Source organism: Zea mays, chromosome 2, assembly GCF_902167145.1.
Source record: "Zea mays cultivar B73 chromosome 2, Zm-B73-REFERENCE-NAM-5.0, whole genome shotgun sequence".
NCBI classification, from domain to species: Eukaryota; Viridiplantae; Streptophyta; class Magnoliopsida; order Poales; family Poaceae; genus Zea; species Zea mays.
In genome coordinates, this window is record NC_050097.1 from 196759827 (window position 1) to 196777436 (window position 17610).

Genomic DNA, 17610 nt, shown 5'->3' on the forward strand with positions numbered 1-17610 from the left:
ACCTAACGGGCGGCTACATACCCGGGGAATCTTTGTAAAGGCTACATAGTGATACCCTGCTGGGTCACCTTGGTAGTGATCAATGGAGAGTCATGATCTCCGGGCAGAAAGGGAATCACGGCTTGTGGGTAAAGTGCGCAACCTCTGCAGAGTGTTTGAAAACTGATATATCAGCCATGCTCACGGTTATGAGCGGCCAAGGGAGCTCCATTGATTAGTGGTACTTGATCAGAGATGTTCAGATTACAGGTGGCGAAGAGAATGGTGGTTTTGGTATTGACTCTGGTGATGGTAAGTGGTATTCTTTCCATTTGGAAAGGGTACGTTTGGGTTAATAACGTGGGTTAATACTAAAACTCGGCTCTCTCTACTAGTAATAATAATCTGACCAACTAAAAGCAACTGCTTGACTTACCCCCACATAATAAAGCTAGCCCACTACAGCCAAACAGGACACTTGCTGAGTATGTTGATGTGTACTCACTCTTGCTCTACACACCAAACCCCCCATCCCTAGGTTGTTAGCATTGCAACCACTGCTCAGGAGAAGACAAAGTCGTGGAAGGAGACTTCCAGGAGTTCCAAGATTACGACGAGTTCTAGGCATGGGTTAGCGGCAACCCCCAGTCGGCTGCCTGTGAAGGCCGCGTGTATCTATGTTTCTTTTACGCACTTTGATTATTGTAAAGACTATGTGGATGTCTCAGACATATGATGTAATCGACTATTATTACACTTTTATGTTATTATTTGAGCATTGTGTGATGATGTCCAGTTATGTAACTGTTGTGTACGTGAATTGTTGATCCTGGCATGTACATGGTTCGCATTCGGTTTGCCTTCTAAAACCGGGTGTGACATGAGCCCCCAGGGACGTTTGCGTTGTGATCCGGCTCCGGCTGGGAGTCGTCCTCCATGGGGATTTGGCCGTCGGAGCGCTCCAGAATGTCGATGGGGGAGTCCTCCATAGCCGAGAGAATAGGGGGGAAGGCAGGAGAGCGGCGGCGCGCGGCCGAGACCAATGCCGGTGCCTGCGCCGAACAGGTAGTCGTCCCACGACACACGGGGCTTGTCCCAGGAGAAGGCCATGTCACCAACGGACATGCAACCGGCGTCCAAGGAGAATCGTGGGTCTGTATCGCACGAGCGTCGGTCGTCGGCAAACTCAGAGCCGGCTTCCCCACGGCGGAAGCGGCAACGCCGGAGGAACGACGACTTAGATGGCTTCCCCGGTGGGGGCATTGCCACCGCCGCCTTTCTGTCCGCGGCCTCCTGCTTCTTGAGCTTCTGCTTGCCCCTCCACTTCTGTCACTTCTTGCTGAACATCAAGGCGACAAGCCAGAAGCTCCCGACGATCTCCTTGAGGTCCTTGGGCGGCAGCTTCCTAGGCTGCTGCGACTGTGAGGCCTCGAGATCTTCATGGCCCTAACGTCCCGCGCCGCACTCACCTTCGTCTCCATCTCCCCAGAGGTGCCCACGACCAAGATGGGCTCCATCACCGGGACAACCTCGTCAGAGTCCTCGGCCCCAACGATCTCCTCCTCTGAGAACATCTCACGGACGCACGCGGGAGGTGGCGGTGGCGGCAGCTGCGGGGGCAGGAGAACCTCGGCGGCGAGCGCGACCGCCGCGGCGGAGGACGAGGCCGGGAAGGCACCGAACGCGGTGCCGTCGCGAACCCGCTGGCGGTCGTCCTGGTGGAAGAGCGCCCAGAGAGTGCTCCGCCCGCGCACGTCGCACGACCGCCGCCGCGGCGGCCAGCGCGTCGCCCCCGCGCCCGCAGGAGAAGGACTTGCAGCGGCGGAGGTCCGGCAGCGCGGTGGCGAACGTCCAGGAGAAGAGCGAGCGGATGGCAGAGGTGGACCTGCGGCCCGGTGCGGCGGCCGCGGCCACATCGGAGGTGGACTCGAGCCCCCTTCCATCGCCGGTGTGGGGAGGAGGGTGGAGCGGAGATCCTCGTCCTTTGATGGCGTCCGTTGTTGGTAGGAGGCGCGATTGGGTGGATCCGAGGCCATCCATTGATGCGCGTCCGTTGTTGGTAGGAGATCCTTGATGGCGGTGCAGATGGCGGCGCTGAGACAGGATCTGTGCGTTTGGGGAGGATCGCGGAGGAGAGAGTGACAGAACCATGCACCTACACAGATGTGGACGCTTACACTACTGCCTTAAGAAGTACTCCCTCCGTTTCGTTTTAGTTGTCGTTGGATAGTGCAAAATTGAACTATCCAGCAACAACTAAAAAAAAGGAGTAGTATATATTTAGATAATCTATTTTATTTATTATTTAGATTAAAAATGTTTTTAAAATTATTTAAATTGATATTCTGAACTACAACTCTACATTGAAACTGAAACATGGAGCCACCCTAGACACTCTCTTTGGATTTGGTAAGGCTATATTGATATAAATACCCAAAATTCTATTGGTTTATCGTGCTTCTATTATATTTTGGTTTTTTGATTATTTCGGTTTTCTGAGGTCTAGAATCGAAACTACCACGGTTCTTTAGTAAAACATAGAATCGAAATTTCGTTAACGCCCCGTTTGGATCATTGGAATTGAATTCCATTTTAATAATAATAATTTAGACATATATTAATTAATCTAATTCGGTTTTATGCACAATATATTTGTATACTATTTATTAGCAAGATGTCGGAGATATTTATGTGCTACATTTTTACTATAGGGGAGTGAGACGAATATTGTCATGTAAGTTATAGATTAGAAACCAATTCTTGTAATGCATAAAATCATTTCCCACCCTCTACTCCATGAATTTGAGATAGACTTATATCTGAACTTTAGAAAGTGGTGGAATGTCAAATTCCAAACTAAATAAGTTACTTTATTGAGTGAATTCCAATTTCTCTAAAATGAAGGGATCTAAACGCCCCGTAATTTGATTTCGGTTCCGATAAATTTGATTCGGTTCTTCGGTTTCGATTTATTTTGTTGAGACCTAGATACGGGCCCTTGCTCTCCTCGGCCCACCGATCCACGCCCCGCACGCACACGACCCGCAGACCGCACCCTGTCGGCGAGCTCGCTCCCGTTCCCGTCCGCTGCTCTCCGCTCGACGCCGCCGTCTTCCGCGCAGCTAGTGTCTACACTCCCGGCGACGATGGCGGAGGACTTGGTTTTGGACACGGCGATCCGAGACTGGGTCCTGATCCCGCTCTCCGTGGTTATGGTCCTCATCGGCGTGCTCCGCTACTTTGTCTCCAAGCTCATGCGCTCCCCGGCGACCTCTCCGTCTCCCGACCCCAAGCTCGTTAAGGAAGGGTAGGAAACTTCTCTTCATCCCTACCCCAATTCCCTCCCGATCACGATCTGTTCCCCGGTTTGCTCGGAGGGTTCGCTGGATCTGAGCGATCTAGATCCAGGAGCCTCTTCTGGGGCTTAGTTTATAGTCAAATTTGCATCTGCGAGTTTATTGGAGGCCGTGAGTTTAAGCTTCTTGCGCTCAGCTGTTGATTTACTAGCTGACATGATGTTTCTTTGCCGATCTGCAGGCAGGTGGTCATCAGGGCGAGGAACCTGAGGACCAACGCACAGTTCATCCCGGCCAAGGCTTTCAAGGCACGCAAGGTTTATTACACCAACGAGGTAATTCACCAAGTCCAGTTAAGAAAGGATCAAGGAAACGATTAAGCTTACCATGTGCAGTAACATGAATGCCACGATGAGTGTGATGATGCTTAGTTATTATGATTTCAAACACTGAATGGACTATTCCACATGACTTCTCCAGTGTATATCGTGTTTACGGTATCTAGTGACTGTAGGAAAATGGATTACTTCATGTTCCAAAGGAAGACGCGCAGAAGGCTCAGGCAGCCATGTTTTCTGATCCAAACATGGCCATGGACATGATGAAGAAGAACCTATCCATGATAGTTCCTCAGGTTCTGTGTTCCGTACACTGATTTACTTGTGGTGCACTATAGTTGGCTAATCGTGTGGCATTCTACCGTATGTTATATTAACATCATAACTTGTGTTTTTGCAGACACTTACATTTGCATGGGTGAACTTTTTCTTTTCAGGTTTCGTTGCAGGTATGTTCATATTTGCTTAATATGTATATGATTTGAGAAACCTGATCTTTTCACATGGCAGATACACAGTTTAATTCTCATATTAATTTTGTTAGAATAGGAACCCATACCCTAATCAGGGGTTGGGAGTGGTATTAAATAGGGAGAGTAACTGGGCCAAGGCCCATTACACAGGGGTATAATGGACATTACACAGGGAATAGCACAAACTCTAGACGGGTAGTCTAACACCCCCCCGCAGTCACAACTCTATCCTGTACAGATGTTGAGACTGGATCGGAAGTCTAAAAAGACACTCGACGGTAACCCCTTGGTGAAGATGTCGGCGAACTGAAGCGTGGTGGGGACGCTGAGAACGCGGACGTCACCGGCAGCGACACGCTCGCGGACGAAGTGCAGGTCGATCTCCACATGCTTCGTGCGCTGATGCTGCACGGGGTTGGTGGAGAGGTAGACCGCGCTGACGTTGTCGCAGTAGACGAGGGTGGCGCGCTGGAGGGGACTGTGGAGCTCGTGGAGGAGCTGGCGCAGCCAGGAGGCCTCGGCCACGCCATTGGCCACGGCACGGTACTCGGCCTCAGCGCTGGAGCGAGAGACGACGGGCTGCCTCTTGGCGGCCCAAGAGACGAGGTTGGCGCCCAGGAAGACGGCGTAGCCGGAGGTGGACCGGCGCGTGTCGGGACAGCCAGCCCAGTCAGCGTCGGTGTAGACCACGAGCTCCGACGTCGGGGATGGGCGGAGTAGGAGACCGTAGTCGAGGGAGCCGCGGAGGTAGCGTAGAATCCGCTTGAGCGCAGTGAGATGGGGCTCCCGCGGAGTGTGCATATGCAGGCACACCTGCTGGACGGCGTAAGCGATGTCGGGCCTGGAGAACGTGAGGTACTGGAGCGCGCCGGTGAGGCTCCGGTAGGACGTCGCGTCGGCGACCGGAGGCCCGTCGTCCTCAGAGAGCTTCGCCTGAGTGTCGACAGGCGTGGGGCAGGGCTTGCAGTCAGACATGCCAGCCCGCTCCAGGATGTCGATGGCGTACTGGCGCTGGTGGAGGAAGAGACCCTGGGGCCGACGTTCGGCGGTGACGCCGAGGAAGTGGTGGAGGGGCCCCAGGTCCTTCATCGCGAACTCCCGCTGAAGGGCGACGATCGTGCGCTGAAGGAGGTCGGCGGTGGATGCCGTGAGCACAATGTCGTCGACGTAGAGCAGGAGGTAGACGGTGTCGTCGCCGCGCCGGTAGATGAACAGGGACGTGTCCGACTTGGCCTCGACGAAGCCGACAGAGGCCAGGTAGGAGGCGAAGCGGCTGTACCAAGCCCGTGGCGCCTGCTTGAGGCCGTACAGGGATCGGTTCAGCCGGCAAACCAGGTCCGGACGGTCAGCGTCGACGAAGCCGGTGGGCTGGCTGCAGTAGACAGTCTCCGTCAGAGTGCCATGGAGGAAGGCATTCTTGACATCGAGCTGATGGATCGCCCAGTCGCGGGAGAGGGCGAGGGAGAGGACGGCGCGAACAGTGGCGAACTTGACGACAGGGCTGAAGGTCTCGTCGTAGTCCACTCCGGGGCGCTGGGTGAAGCCCCGAAGGACCCAACGGGCCTTGTAGCGGTCGAGGGAGCCGTCTGAGGTTAGCTTGTGGCGAAAGAGCCACTTGCCGGTGACCACGTTGGTGTCTGGTGGACGCGGCACCAGGTCCCAAGTGTGGTTGGCCAAGAGGGCCGCGTACTCCTCCTCCATAGCGCGACGCCAGTGTGGGTCGGCGAGGGCAGTGCGAACGGAGGAGGGTACCGGGGAAGCGTCGGGTGGAGTGCTGGTCGTAGCGGCTGCCAGGATGAGCCGGTCGACGGGGCGGAGAACGCCAGCAGCGCGTCGAGTCACCATCGGGTGGACGTGCCCGGGGTCGCGATGGATGGCGACCGGGTGGTATACGGATGACTCGGAGTGAGCCACCGGAACGTCGGGAGCGGCAGGAGGGGCCGGCTCACGGCGGTGATAGACGACGGCGGGGTCGGCGAAGCGGGCCGCACTCGTCGATGGGCACGCGTCGGGGGGTGCCGAGGTAGTGGCGTGGCCGCGGCGATGGTAGACGAGGGCGGGGTTGGCGAATCGAGCCGGAGTCGACGGGGCCGCGCGTGGCGCAGGCGGGGTCGACGGGGCCGCGCGTGGCGCAGGCGGGGTCGACGGGGCCGCGCGTGGCGCAGGCGGGATCGCCGGGGCCGTGCGTGGTGCAGGCAGGACCGACGGGGCCGCGCGTGGCGCAGGCGGGGTCGACGGGGCCGCGCGTGGCGCAGGCGGGGTCGACGGGGCCGCGCGTGGCGCAGGCGGGGTCGACGGGGCCGCGCGTGGCGCGGAAGAGGTCGTGGGGGCCGCACGAGGAGCAGGTAACGGCGCAAGACGGGGAGCCGAAGGTGGGGGAGGAATCGGATCGGACTCGAGGAGGGAGTCAAGATCGGTGGGTGGGGTGGAGCCAGCAAGGGGAAACACATCTTCGTCAAAGACGACATGACGAGAGATGATGATGCGGTGAGAGGTGAGGTCCAGACACCGGTACCCCTTGTGGTCAGGGGAGTAGCCAAGGAATAGACAGCGGGTGGAGCGAGGAGAAAGCTTATGTGGAGCAGTAGCGGAAGTGTTAGGGTAGCAGGCACAGCCGAACACGCGAAGGTGGTCATAGGAAGGGGCTGTGCCGTAGAGGGCTAAGTGGGGGGTAGGGTGGCGTACCGCCTTCGAGGGAAGACGGTTGAGGAGGTGGGTGGCAGTATGCAGGGCCTCTGCCCAGTAGCTGGCAGGGAGAGACGCCTGGAAGAGGAGACAGCGGAGCATATTAGTGGTGGTGCGGATCATGCGTTCGGCTCGGCCGTTCTGGGCAGAAGTGTAGGGGCACGAGAGACGCAACTGGACGCCATGAGTGAGGAAGAAGGAGCGAGAGGCGTTGTTATCGAACTCGCGGCCATTGTCACACTGCAGAGCACGGACCGGGCGACGAAACTGAGTGGATACCCAGGTGAAGAAGTGTGTGAGGGTGGTGAATGTGTCCGACTTCAACCGAAGCGGGAAGGTCCAGAGAAAATGGGAAAAATCATCCAAAATCACCAGATAATATTTATAACCAGAAAGACTGAGTACAGGGGAGGTCCAAAGGTCACAATGAACCAGATCAAAAGCCCGCTCAGCCCGAGAAGAAGAAGTAGTAAATGGGAGACGAGTATGTCGGCCTAACTGACAAGCATGACAGAGACCCTCAAAATGTCCCCTACTACATGAAAGATCGAGACTACTGGTAATCTTGGTCATGACGTCAGGTCCAGGATGGCCGAGACGTCGATGCCATGTGGTGGAGGAGGTGGTGGAGACCAAGGCAGGAGGTGGAGACACGCCGGCGGTGGAGGGCTGGAGCGTGTAGAGAGGCCCCGAGCTGTCACAGCGGGCGAGAAGGGTCCTGGTGGCCAGATCCTTCACAGAAAAACCAGAGGGGTCAAACTCAATGGAGCAGGAGTTGTCAGTAGTGAATCGACGAACAGAAAGAAGATTGTGGGTGATGTGGGGAGCTACGAGAACATCGTTGAGGTAAAACGGCCCAGGGAGAACCGAGGCACCTACTGAGGTGACTGGCAGAGTGGAACCGTTTCCAACGACGATCGAGGATGGGTGAGAGGGGAGTGGGGGATGAGAGCGAGAGAGCGTGCCTGCCGTGGGGGTGGTGTGGTACGAGGCACCGGAGTCGATCACCCAGTCGGAGGGGGGTGGGGTCATCGCCATGGTGCTGAAGGCAGCGGCGAGGGAGGTGCTGTCCCAACCACCAGCCGGCGGGGACCAAGGCGGCGAGGTGTGGGTCCCCGGGGGCGGGAGCGCGGGCAGAGCCTGGGGCACGACGGGAACACCATAAGGAGGTGCGCCGTAGTGGGGTGTAGTCAGGAGGGCGGGCGCCGGAGGACGGGGGGTACTCGGTGCCTGGCCTGGCCACATGGCGATGGTCCCGGTCCAGGGGTTGTAGAAGGACGGCCACGCGTGGCCGCCACCCCGGCCGGAGGGACCACCACGAGAGGAGCCGCCGCTCCCACGGCCGCCCTTGCGGGAGCGACGACCCCCGTCAGTCGTGGAAGTCGGACGAGGGGCCGCCGGGACGGCAGGTGGGGGGCGGGTGGGAGCCCCGGTCGACGGAGGACGGGTGGCCTGGCCCCCTGAAGGCGGCTGACCACTGGTGGGAGCGCTGTAGAGGGCCGAGGCAGGAGTGGGTGCCTCATTCGCCATGGTGAGCTCCTCGAGGAGAAGCTCGTTACGCACGGCGTGGAAGGTGGGGAAGGGCACGCTCCTCTTGATGAGAGCCTTCAGGTGGCCGTAGCGGGGGCTGAGGCCACGCAGGAGGTTCAGCACCAGGGTACGATCGGCAACGGGCTCGCCGAGATCGCGGAGAGAGTCAGCCAGGCCCTTCATCTGGCGGCAGTACTCTCCCACGGAGAGGTCCTCCTGAGAGAACAGGTGAAACTGGGCGTCGAGGTGGAGTGCCCGCGCGTCCCGATTCCCGAGGAACTGGTCCTCGAGAGCGAGCCACGCCTGACGAGCCGTGTCCGCCTGGTCGCGGATGATGTCCTGTAGCTCAACGGTGATGGTGCCGTGAAGCCACGAGAGGACGACACTGTCCATGAGGCACCAGGAGGGAGTCGGCGGAGCGTCGAGGTCGTCGAGGACGTGCTCGGCGAGGGCATACCGCCGCAGAGTGAGGAGGACCTGTCCTCGCCAACGGGGGTAGTGGGAGGACGCCGGGTCCAACACCACGGACACGAGGGCCCGAATGTTGTGAAGTCCGGCGGCTTGAGCGTGGAGAGCACCGATGTGGTCGACGTCGAGGCCCGTGGCGGGGATGGCCGCAGGAATCGCCGGGGGGTCCTCACGAGCGACCGGCGGGCGGCCGAGGAGGAGGCGCTGCGCGGTGGCCATCTGGGTGGTCAGAGCGGCGCCCAGGGCACGTTCGTGCTCCAGGGCGAGGGACGTGGCGCGCTCACGCTCCCGCGAGGCAGCCACAGCGGCCTGGATCGTAGCGATGGCGGCGACGAGTGAGGGGTTGTGCTCGGCGGGAACCGGCATGGTGGGAAACCCCGGCGGAGAGCCACGGCGCAGGGCCATGGGAGTGGCATCGCGGAGGGGCCCGAGGCCGTCGATGAACGAGGGCTGCCACCAGTGCGCTCGCTGCGGGGGGCAGTGAGACCGGGCAGGGGAGGTCCGGTCGCCGTGGGGGAGGCGAGGCCGGCGTGCAGGGACCCGGCCGCGCTCACAGGGGCGGCGGTGAAGGCCAGGCGGGTGGCTGCAGCGGCCAGGCCCGCGCCAGGCGCAGCAGCGGCGGCCGGGTCCGCGCTGGGGGTCGGTGTAGCGGCAGCGGCCGTGTTGGGGAGGCGGCCGGCGTCCATGGAGCAGCAGGTCGGGGTCGGCGCGGATCCGGCGATGGGGAGCGTCGCGTCGGGACGAAGCTGCACGGCTGCGAACGGCGCGGGCGAGGCAGTCCTGCAGGCGGCGGCGCGTCGGGATGACGGCGCGGATCCGGTCGAGGGGGAGCGTCGCGTCCAGGCGGCGGCGCGTCGGGATGACGGCGCGGATCCGGTCGAGGGGGAGCGTCGCGTCGGGACGAAGCCGCGCGGCTGCGAACGACGCGGGCGAGGCAGCCCTGCAGGCGCTCCTCGGCGGCGCGTCGGGATGAAACAGAGGGAAGAGAGGGAGGGGGGGGGGGGGCGGCAGCGGGAGGAGGTGGTGGGGGGCTGGCCGGCGGCGGCTGGGGAGGTGGGGGCTGGTCGGCGGCGGCTGCAGAGAGGAAAAAATCCTCCTGGCGGCGGCGGCTGTAGGGTGGGAAACCCCTGGCGGCTGGGAGGAAAGAACTAGACTGAAGATACCATGTTAGAATAGGAACCCATACCCTAATCAGGGGTTGGGAGTGGTATTAAATAGGGAGAGTAACTGGGCCAAGGCCCATTACACAGGGGTATAATGGACATTACACAGGGAATAGCACAAACTCTAGACGGGTAGTCTAACAAATTTCACGCTGTTGTAAGATCATCTCTGTTTGTTCCAGAAGCTCAATTCTGCCTTTCAAGTCTTTGCAAAGTTATTTTGTATAAACACATCTCAACTTATCTTATGGTATCATTAATAGATGATGGAAATGCTTTTTAATACATTTTGGTATGACAATTTTCGGAAGAAACCTAATACCGAAACTATGCTCTGAAGTCGACATTTCTTTTCACTTTTAAAATTGAAAATTGTAGGGTAAGATGCTATTTTATGGTCACGTTAAGCATTTTCAACTTCTGGTTTGTGATCCCAATAAAAATAGAGATGCATTCTTTAAGAATTGGCAGTTTTCATGTAATAGAGCAGACATATACCCACACATATTATTTGCTTCTGCTGTTTTTGTTATCATGTGTTATATATCCTATCGTATGTAGTTGAAGCATACTCACATATATGCAAATATCTTTTCAGCAAAAATCCCCTTTCCATTGACTCAGAGATTCAGGGGAATGCTGCAAAATGGGATTGACCTGAGCACTGTTGATGTCAGCTATGTTAGTAGCCGGTCATGGTATGTATAAAATATTTACCTTTATGTCAATGAATTACCTTGATGGTATAGCGACTAGGATCTCTAAATCTCTAATGTCTGCTGTTACCGATAGGTATTTCCTCAATTTATTCGGCTTGAGGGGTCTTTTCAGTCTGATCCTTGGTGAAGAAAACGGTACTGATGCTCACCTTGACATGTCTCTGCAAAACTTGTCAGTAGCATTTATTGACCATTTTGCATTGCCTGGGAGTTTGATTATCTTTGCCTGTATGTGCAGCAACTGATGATGCACAGAAGATGATGCAAATGGGTGGTGGATTTGGATTTAACCCAACAATGGTAAGGTGCTCTATGTTTTTTATGCAATTCTTGGTGCTTGTTCTTGATTGATACATGATGATGCATTGTACACCACACGACACTCACTTTTGGATTCGAAGGAAACAAAAAAGCTCTGCTTAGCGTTTAGTCCTTCACTTCTTTATTTGCCAGTCCCGTGTTTAATTCAGCATTCTTACAAATTAGATTAATTCATCTTACATAGAAGTTTGTGGTTAGAGGGAGCATTTGTGAATGAATGTTGACTTACATGTATCATAAGTTATTATGGTATGCAGTTACAGTAAATCAGCGAGCTCATACAAATGTTGTTCCAAGGATCCTAATGTACAGTGGAAATTGAAGCTGATTTCCTCTTGCTCTGGTGTCAGACATCTGATTCTGCAAGAACTTAATTGCTCCAATGCCCAGCTTTTGGAATCTTGAGATATCTATGTTATGAACTCAGAAGTTTTCGCCGCTGTTTTTTTATTTTTCACTTAGTTTTGATGGTGTCTTGCTGCCATAGTTATCTAGAGCAGATTTCTTGGTGTGTACGGTTACTGGATTTGTTTGTTTATTTTACATGTCTATATTTGTGACAAGTAATTTTTTGAACTTGTGTCTTGACAAGATTTGAGAACTTTACTTTTTCGATTGGCAATATCCAGAGTTTGGGAGCAGAGAAAGACAGCCTGGATATCATGCAGCATGACTGGGCTCTACCTAAGATGGAGCGGCACGCAGAAGATGTGTTGAAACAGTTGCTGAAGAAATGACTCGAACGGTTGGGCTTCTGGGAAGCAACACTCGCGTCGCGTCTTCCAGTTTTTGTTGAAGCCAGTTTGGACCAGGAATTTTACCATTTCTAAATGTATTATTTATAACTAGCTACTATAACACCCTTAGAAGGTGGAGACCGGGTGTTGTGATACTTAATATAAGTAGAAAAAACGTAATTCTGTTACTTTATTCTCCTGATATTTATGAGCATCGTTTAAGCACTCGTGTGGTGATTTCTTTCTCCTGCTGATGAAATCTGCCAGGTTTTTGACACGATCTTAAATGTTGTACTATCTGTAACCTTATCGATCGCCAAGATAAGACATCATCTTATCGGGAAAGAGGAACGCCCTTTGTTCAAAAGATGGCCAACATAATGACTGATTGTTCTTAGAGCTGCAGCTGTAGGTCTCGACGGCGGCAGCCGCCGGATCACATGACCGGGTAGCTCGGGAGCATAGCGATGCCGCAGAGGCCAGACGCGACGCTGGCTTCGCGTTGCATGAGGATGTAGCCGGCGTCGCCCCACTCGGGCCCCCACGAGTTCTTGACGATCCAGTACTTCTTCCCGGGCACGCCGCTACCGTCGCCGTCCGTGTCCCCTTGGGTCTCGCCGTACCCGACCACCGTGACGCCGTGGTTCAGCTCGGCGGTGCAGGGTCCCGTGAAGACGCCGCCGCCGTAGAGCTGCCACACGAAGCTGCCGGCGTCCACGGCCACGGACACCGGCTGCGCCGCGGCGGCCCGCAGGAGGTCCGGCTCGCTGCTGGGCGTCACGTTCATGTACCCGGAGATGCTCACCGCGCTCTCCTTCAGCTTCGGCGTCTGGCAGGCGCCGTTCAGCCCTGCACCGCGAACGCAACGGACGTGGAGCTAGCTAGAAATGCAAATCTTTGATCTCTTGGTACGTTTCCCGTGTACCTTGATACGGGTAGTTCCGTTCGGTGGTGAGGCCGCGGTTCTTCATGACGAACTCGAAGGCCCAGCTCATGTACCCGCCGGCGCAGCCGATGGCCTTGGTGTCGCAGTCCACCAGCTCCTGCTCCGACAGGGACACCAGCTTCCCGTTCTTGATCTGGTTGATGCCCTCGATGGCCGCAACGGCGGAGAACGCCCAGCAAGAGCCTGCATGCAGGACGCGCGCGCAAAGTCTCATCAAACCAGGCGAGGCGGGCATCGCACTCGTCATTCTCCGGATCATCCATCGTTCACCGACGAACGCTATATATCACTCACCACAGTCCCCCTGGCTCTTCACCGGCGCGACAGCTCCCTTCTCTCGCCAGTCCACGCTTTTCGGTAGATCAGAATAACCCTGACGACCCATCAGTCCACTTCCAATCTATAACCAGCACGAACATCATGAAAAAGTTAATTAACATGGGATGGCTGAGAAACTTGCGTGGATTGCCGCGATTACTGAGTACTGACAATGCAAGCTAGCTCAGATGGTTTCAGAGAAAGAGAGTACAGACACAAGCCACGGTGCTCGGCGCTGTGGAGTGCCCGGCTCCGCCTCCGCTGCGAGGCCGTCCGAAGCCCAGCATCTTGGCCCTGAACTCCTCGTTCGTCAGGTCGGCGAACTTGTTGTCGGCCAGCCTGTACCCGTTGCCCATGGAGTTGAAGGTCTCGACCAGCTCGACGTTCCTCCGGTACACCTCGAGCCGCCTCTGCTTCTCTCCGGCGTCAGCGTACAGCCGGCCGTGCCTGCCCATCCACTGCTCGAACCTCTCGAGCATCGGGTCGGCACGCGCTACTAGGGCCGCGCCGCATATCCAGACGACAGCCAGCAGCAGCGCGAGAAGCCGGGGAGACCTCGCCATTGCTGGACCTTTGGCTTGGCCTCTGGGGAGTGGGGAGGAGGACGACGATCGGCAACGGTGCATGCACGGAGGCGCGATGATTGTTGGAATGTGGAAGTACTTGTAGTCGTCCGCCCGGACGTTGCTTGCGACAGCCTGGGGACATTGCGAGAAGGTCGTTATGGACTGTCGTCATGCCGCGAGCGTGAATTGGGGACGATCTCTCTTGCTGATTTGCACAAGCTAGCTTGCACCGTTGCATGTGAACTGCGCTGGAAAGAACAATGCTGCACGGGGCTTTCGTTTCTGACGGCAACCTGTCCTGGCTCTTCCGTTGTCTTTCGACCTTCACCTTGTTCCGTGAAGACATGCTTGCCTTCAATGGAAAGAACACTGCGCCTTGCCATACATGGAAAGGTAAGCTTGTTGCCCTAGAGTGTAAATCATCCAGCATGCAGCATGCAGGAAACAATGTGGAAATTAGGAGCAAAACATTAGATATATATGTTAGACTATGTGTGTGTGAGTGTGTGTGGGTCGGCACCACTGTTGGGCTGCCGGCCCATTAGGGTTAGGGTTTCTGTGTCTCTATATATTGTAACCCCATCTATTATCAATACAACACTTTCACATTCCTACATGGTATCAGAGGATTAGGTTTAGGGTTTCTCCCTGCCCACCACAGCCGTCACCCACCCCACAGCCGCCGCCAGCCCTAGGACCAGCCGCCGCCCCCCGGGAGGCTCATCCTTCCCTCCCGGGGGCGGCCTTCTTCCTCCCAGCCGAGCTCTCCTCCTCCAGCAGCACCCCCATGGCGCCCAGTTCGCAGACCGACGCTCCCTGCCCTTCCATGGCCCCCTTCCCTCCCGGCGTCCGAGGGCTCGGGCGCAACCATGGCGCGGCTCCTCCGGCCGGGGGCGGCCCTGACGCGGGCTCGCGGCCTCCGGCTAGGCGCGGTCCAGCGCTGGTGCGTCCAGGCGCGGCGGCCCCGGCGCTCAGATCCGCCGCCCCGCAGCACCCTCCCGCGCCGGCAGCAACCACGACGCCGGCAGCAACCACGACGAGCGGCCCCGGCGCGGGCGCGCGTTCCCCTGCGCGGGGCGGCCACGGCGAGCGGCCCCGGCGCGGGCGCACGATTACCCTGCGCGGGGCGGCCACGGAGCGGGCTGGCTCGACGGCGCCCATGGCGCACGCGGCCAGCGGCCTCACGGCCTCTCGTCGGCGCTCTCCTCTCTCACTCCTCTTCTCTCTCTCCCTGCCTTCCCTTGCTCCTGCGCGCAGCCGCCAGGGACCGAGCCCGACGCGCCCAGAGCGCTCTCTCGTCGGCGCTCTCCTCTCTCACTCCTCTTCTCTCTCTCCCTGCCTTCCCTTGCTCCTGCGCGCAGCCGCCAGGGACCGAGCCCGACGCGCCCAGGGCGCAGCCGCGCCAGGACGCCGCGCCAGGACGCCGCCCCTTCCCTGCAGCCCGGCGTCGTGGCCGCCCCTCCCCTCTGCCCACCACCGCCTGCTCCCTCTCCACTGCGTCCTCCGCCGGCACCCTCGCCCGTGACGCCTCTCATCGCGTGGCCTCCTCCTAACTGCTCGCGTTGATGCCCAGCAGCGCCTCACCCTTCAAGCTTCTCCCGACGCCGGCGCCGTCATCGTCCCTAGCCAGGTCCGGCGCAGGCCCCTGCCTGGTTGGACCCGCCCCGTCGCCCTCCCCCTTCATCGCCGCCATCGTTGGTTCCGTCACTGCCGCGGCCTTCCCGGCCGGATCCACGTTGCTGCGGCCTTCTCGGCTCGATCCGCCATCCCTTTGGCCGGATCGCCGTCTTCATGGCTGGATTCGTCGCTGCCGTGGCCTTCCCGGCCGGATCCACCGATACCCCTTTGAAAGGGAATTAGGCTTACACCTAGTTCCTATATAATTTTGGTGGTTGAATTGCCCAACACAAATATTGGACTGACTAGTTTGCTCTAGTGTATAAGATACAGGTGTAAAAGGTTCACACTCAGCCAATAAAAAGATCATGTGTTGGATTCAATAAAGGAGCAAAGAGGCAACCGAGGGCACCCCTGGTCTGGCGCACCGGACTGTCCGGTGTGCCACCGGACAGTGAACAGTACCTGTCCGGTGCACCAGGGGACTCAGACTCAAACTCCTCACCCTCGGGATTTCTCGGAAGCCAGCACGCTATAATTCACCGGACTGTCCGGTGTGCACCGGACATGTCCGGTGCTCCAAGGAAGCTCGGCCTCCGGAACTCGCCAGCCTCGGGTTCGCGCGACAGCTGCTCCGCTATAATTCACCGGACTGTCCGGTGTGCACCGGACTGTCCGGTGTACCAGCGGAGCAACGGCTCCCTGCGGCGCCAACGGCTCTCTGCGCGGCATTAAATGCGCGCGCAGCGCGCGCAGACGTCAGGGCTGCCCATACCGGTGCACCGGACATCAAACAGTGCATGTCCGGTGTGCACCGGACACCCAGGCGGGCCCACAAGTCAGAAGCTCCAACGGCTAGAATCCAACGGCATCGCTGACGTGGCAGGGGCACCGGACTGTCCGGTGTGCACCGGACTGTCCGGTGCGCCATCGAACAGAAGCCTCCAGCCAACGGTCAAGTTGGGTGGTTGGGGCTATAAATACCCCAACCACCCCACATTCATTGCCATCCAAGTTTTCCCACTTCTCAACCTCTTACAAGAGCTAGGCATTCAATTCTAGACACATTCAAAGAGATCAAATCCTCTCCAATTCGATACAAAACCCTAGTGACTAGAGAGAGTGATTTGCCGTGTTCTTTTGAGCTCTTGCGCTTGGATCGCATTCTTTCTTTCTCTTTTGCTCTCGTGATCAACACTCAATTGTAACCGAGGCAAGAGGCACCGATTGTGTGGTGGCCCTTGCGGGGAAGTTTTGTTCCCGGTTGATTGAGAAGAAGGAAAGCTCACTCGGTCCGAGGGACCGTTTGAGAGAGGGAAGGGTTGAAAGAGACCCGGCCTTTGTGGCCTCCTCAACGGGGAGTAGGTTTGCGAGAACCGAACCTCGGTAAAACAAATCCACGTGTCACTCTCCTTATTTGCTTGCGATTTGTTTTGCGCCCTCTCTTGCGGACTCATTTATTATCACTAACGCTAATCCCGGCTTGTAGTGTGATTATTTTTGTAAATTTCAGTTTCGCCCTATTCACCCCCCCCTCTAGGTGACTATCAATTGGTATCAGAGCCCGGTGCTTCATTAGAGCCTAACCGCTCGAAGTGATGTCGGGAGATCACGCCAAGAAGGAGATGGAGACCGGCGACGACAAGCCCACTACAAGCCAAGGGAGCACTTCATCTTCATCGGAAGAGTCCCGCACCAAGAGAAGAGAGAAGAAGAAGAAATCCTCCAAGCGGAAGGAGAAAAGATCTTCCTCTTCTCACCATAAGGAGAAGAAGGAAAAATCTTCTCACAAACCGCATCGGAGTGGGGATAAGCACAAAAGGATGAGGAAAGTGGTCTTCTACGAGACCGACACTTCATCGACCTCCACCTCCGGCTCCGACGCGGCGTCCGTCACTTCTAAACGCCAAGAGCGTAAGAAGTATAGTAAGATCCCCCTACGCTACCCTCGCATTCCTAAACATACACCTTTACTTTCCGTCCCATTAGGCAAACCACCAACTTTTAATGGTGAAGATTATGCTATGTGGAGTAATTTGATGCAATTTCATCTAACCTCTCTCCACAAAAGATTATGGGATGTTGTTGAGTATGGTGTACAGGTACCATCCGTAGGGGATGAGGACTACGACACGGACGAAGTGGCCCAAATCGAGCACTTCAACTCTCAAGCCACAACCATTCTCCTTGCCTCTTTAAGCAAGGAGGAATACAACAAAGTACAAGGGTTGAAGAACGCCAAGGAGATTTGGGACCTACTCAAGACGGCACATGAGGGTGATGAACTCACCAAGATCACCAAGCGGGAAACGATCGAGGGGGAGCTCGGTCGCTTCCGTCTTCGCCAAGGGGAGGAGCCACAAGACATGTACAACCGGCTCAAGACCTTGGTGAACCAAGTGCGCAACCTCGGGAGCACAAAATGGGATGACCACGAAGTGGTTAAGGTTATTC

At 56.9% G+C, this 17610-nt stretch overlaps 2 protein-coding genes across 2 annotated transcripts; one reads left to right on the forward strand and one right to left on the reverse strand.

The window, feature by feature from the left end:
- The first annotated feature begins 2946 nt into the window (after nucleotides 1-2946).
- LOC100283278 (uncharacterized) lies at nucleotides 2947-11932 on the forward strand. The gene is given in 8 exon segments (NM_001156180.1): nucleotides 2947-3286; nucleotides 3517-3610; nucleotides 3790-3909; nucleotides 4014-4062; nucleotides 10531-10630; nucleotides 10725-10786; nucleotides 10890-10951; nucleotides 11602-11932. Coding segments are annotated over 8 exon segments (756 nt in total). The 5' UTR covers nucleotides 2947-3125; the 3' UTR covers nucleotides 11710-11932.
- A 115-nt stretch (nucleotides 11933-12047) lies between these two features.
- LOC100282514 (uncharacterized) lies at nucleotides 12048-13643 on the reverse strand. Its single transcript, NM_001155422.2, has 4 exons — nucleotides 13189-13643; nucleotides 12950-13055; nucleotides 12635-12838; nucleotides 12048-12558 (listed from the first exon to the last, which is right to left on the reverse strand). The coding sequence occupies exons 1-4, from the start codon at nucleotides 13597-13599 to the stop codon at nucleotides 12146-12148; spliced, it is 1134 nt and encodes a 377-aa protein (NP_001148894.2). The 5' UTR covers nucleotides 13600-13643; the 3' UTR covers nucleotides 12048-12145.
- Nucleotides 13644-17610: the final 3967 nt, after the last annotated feature.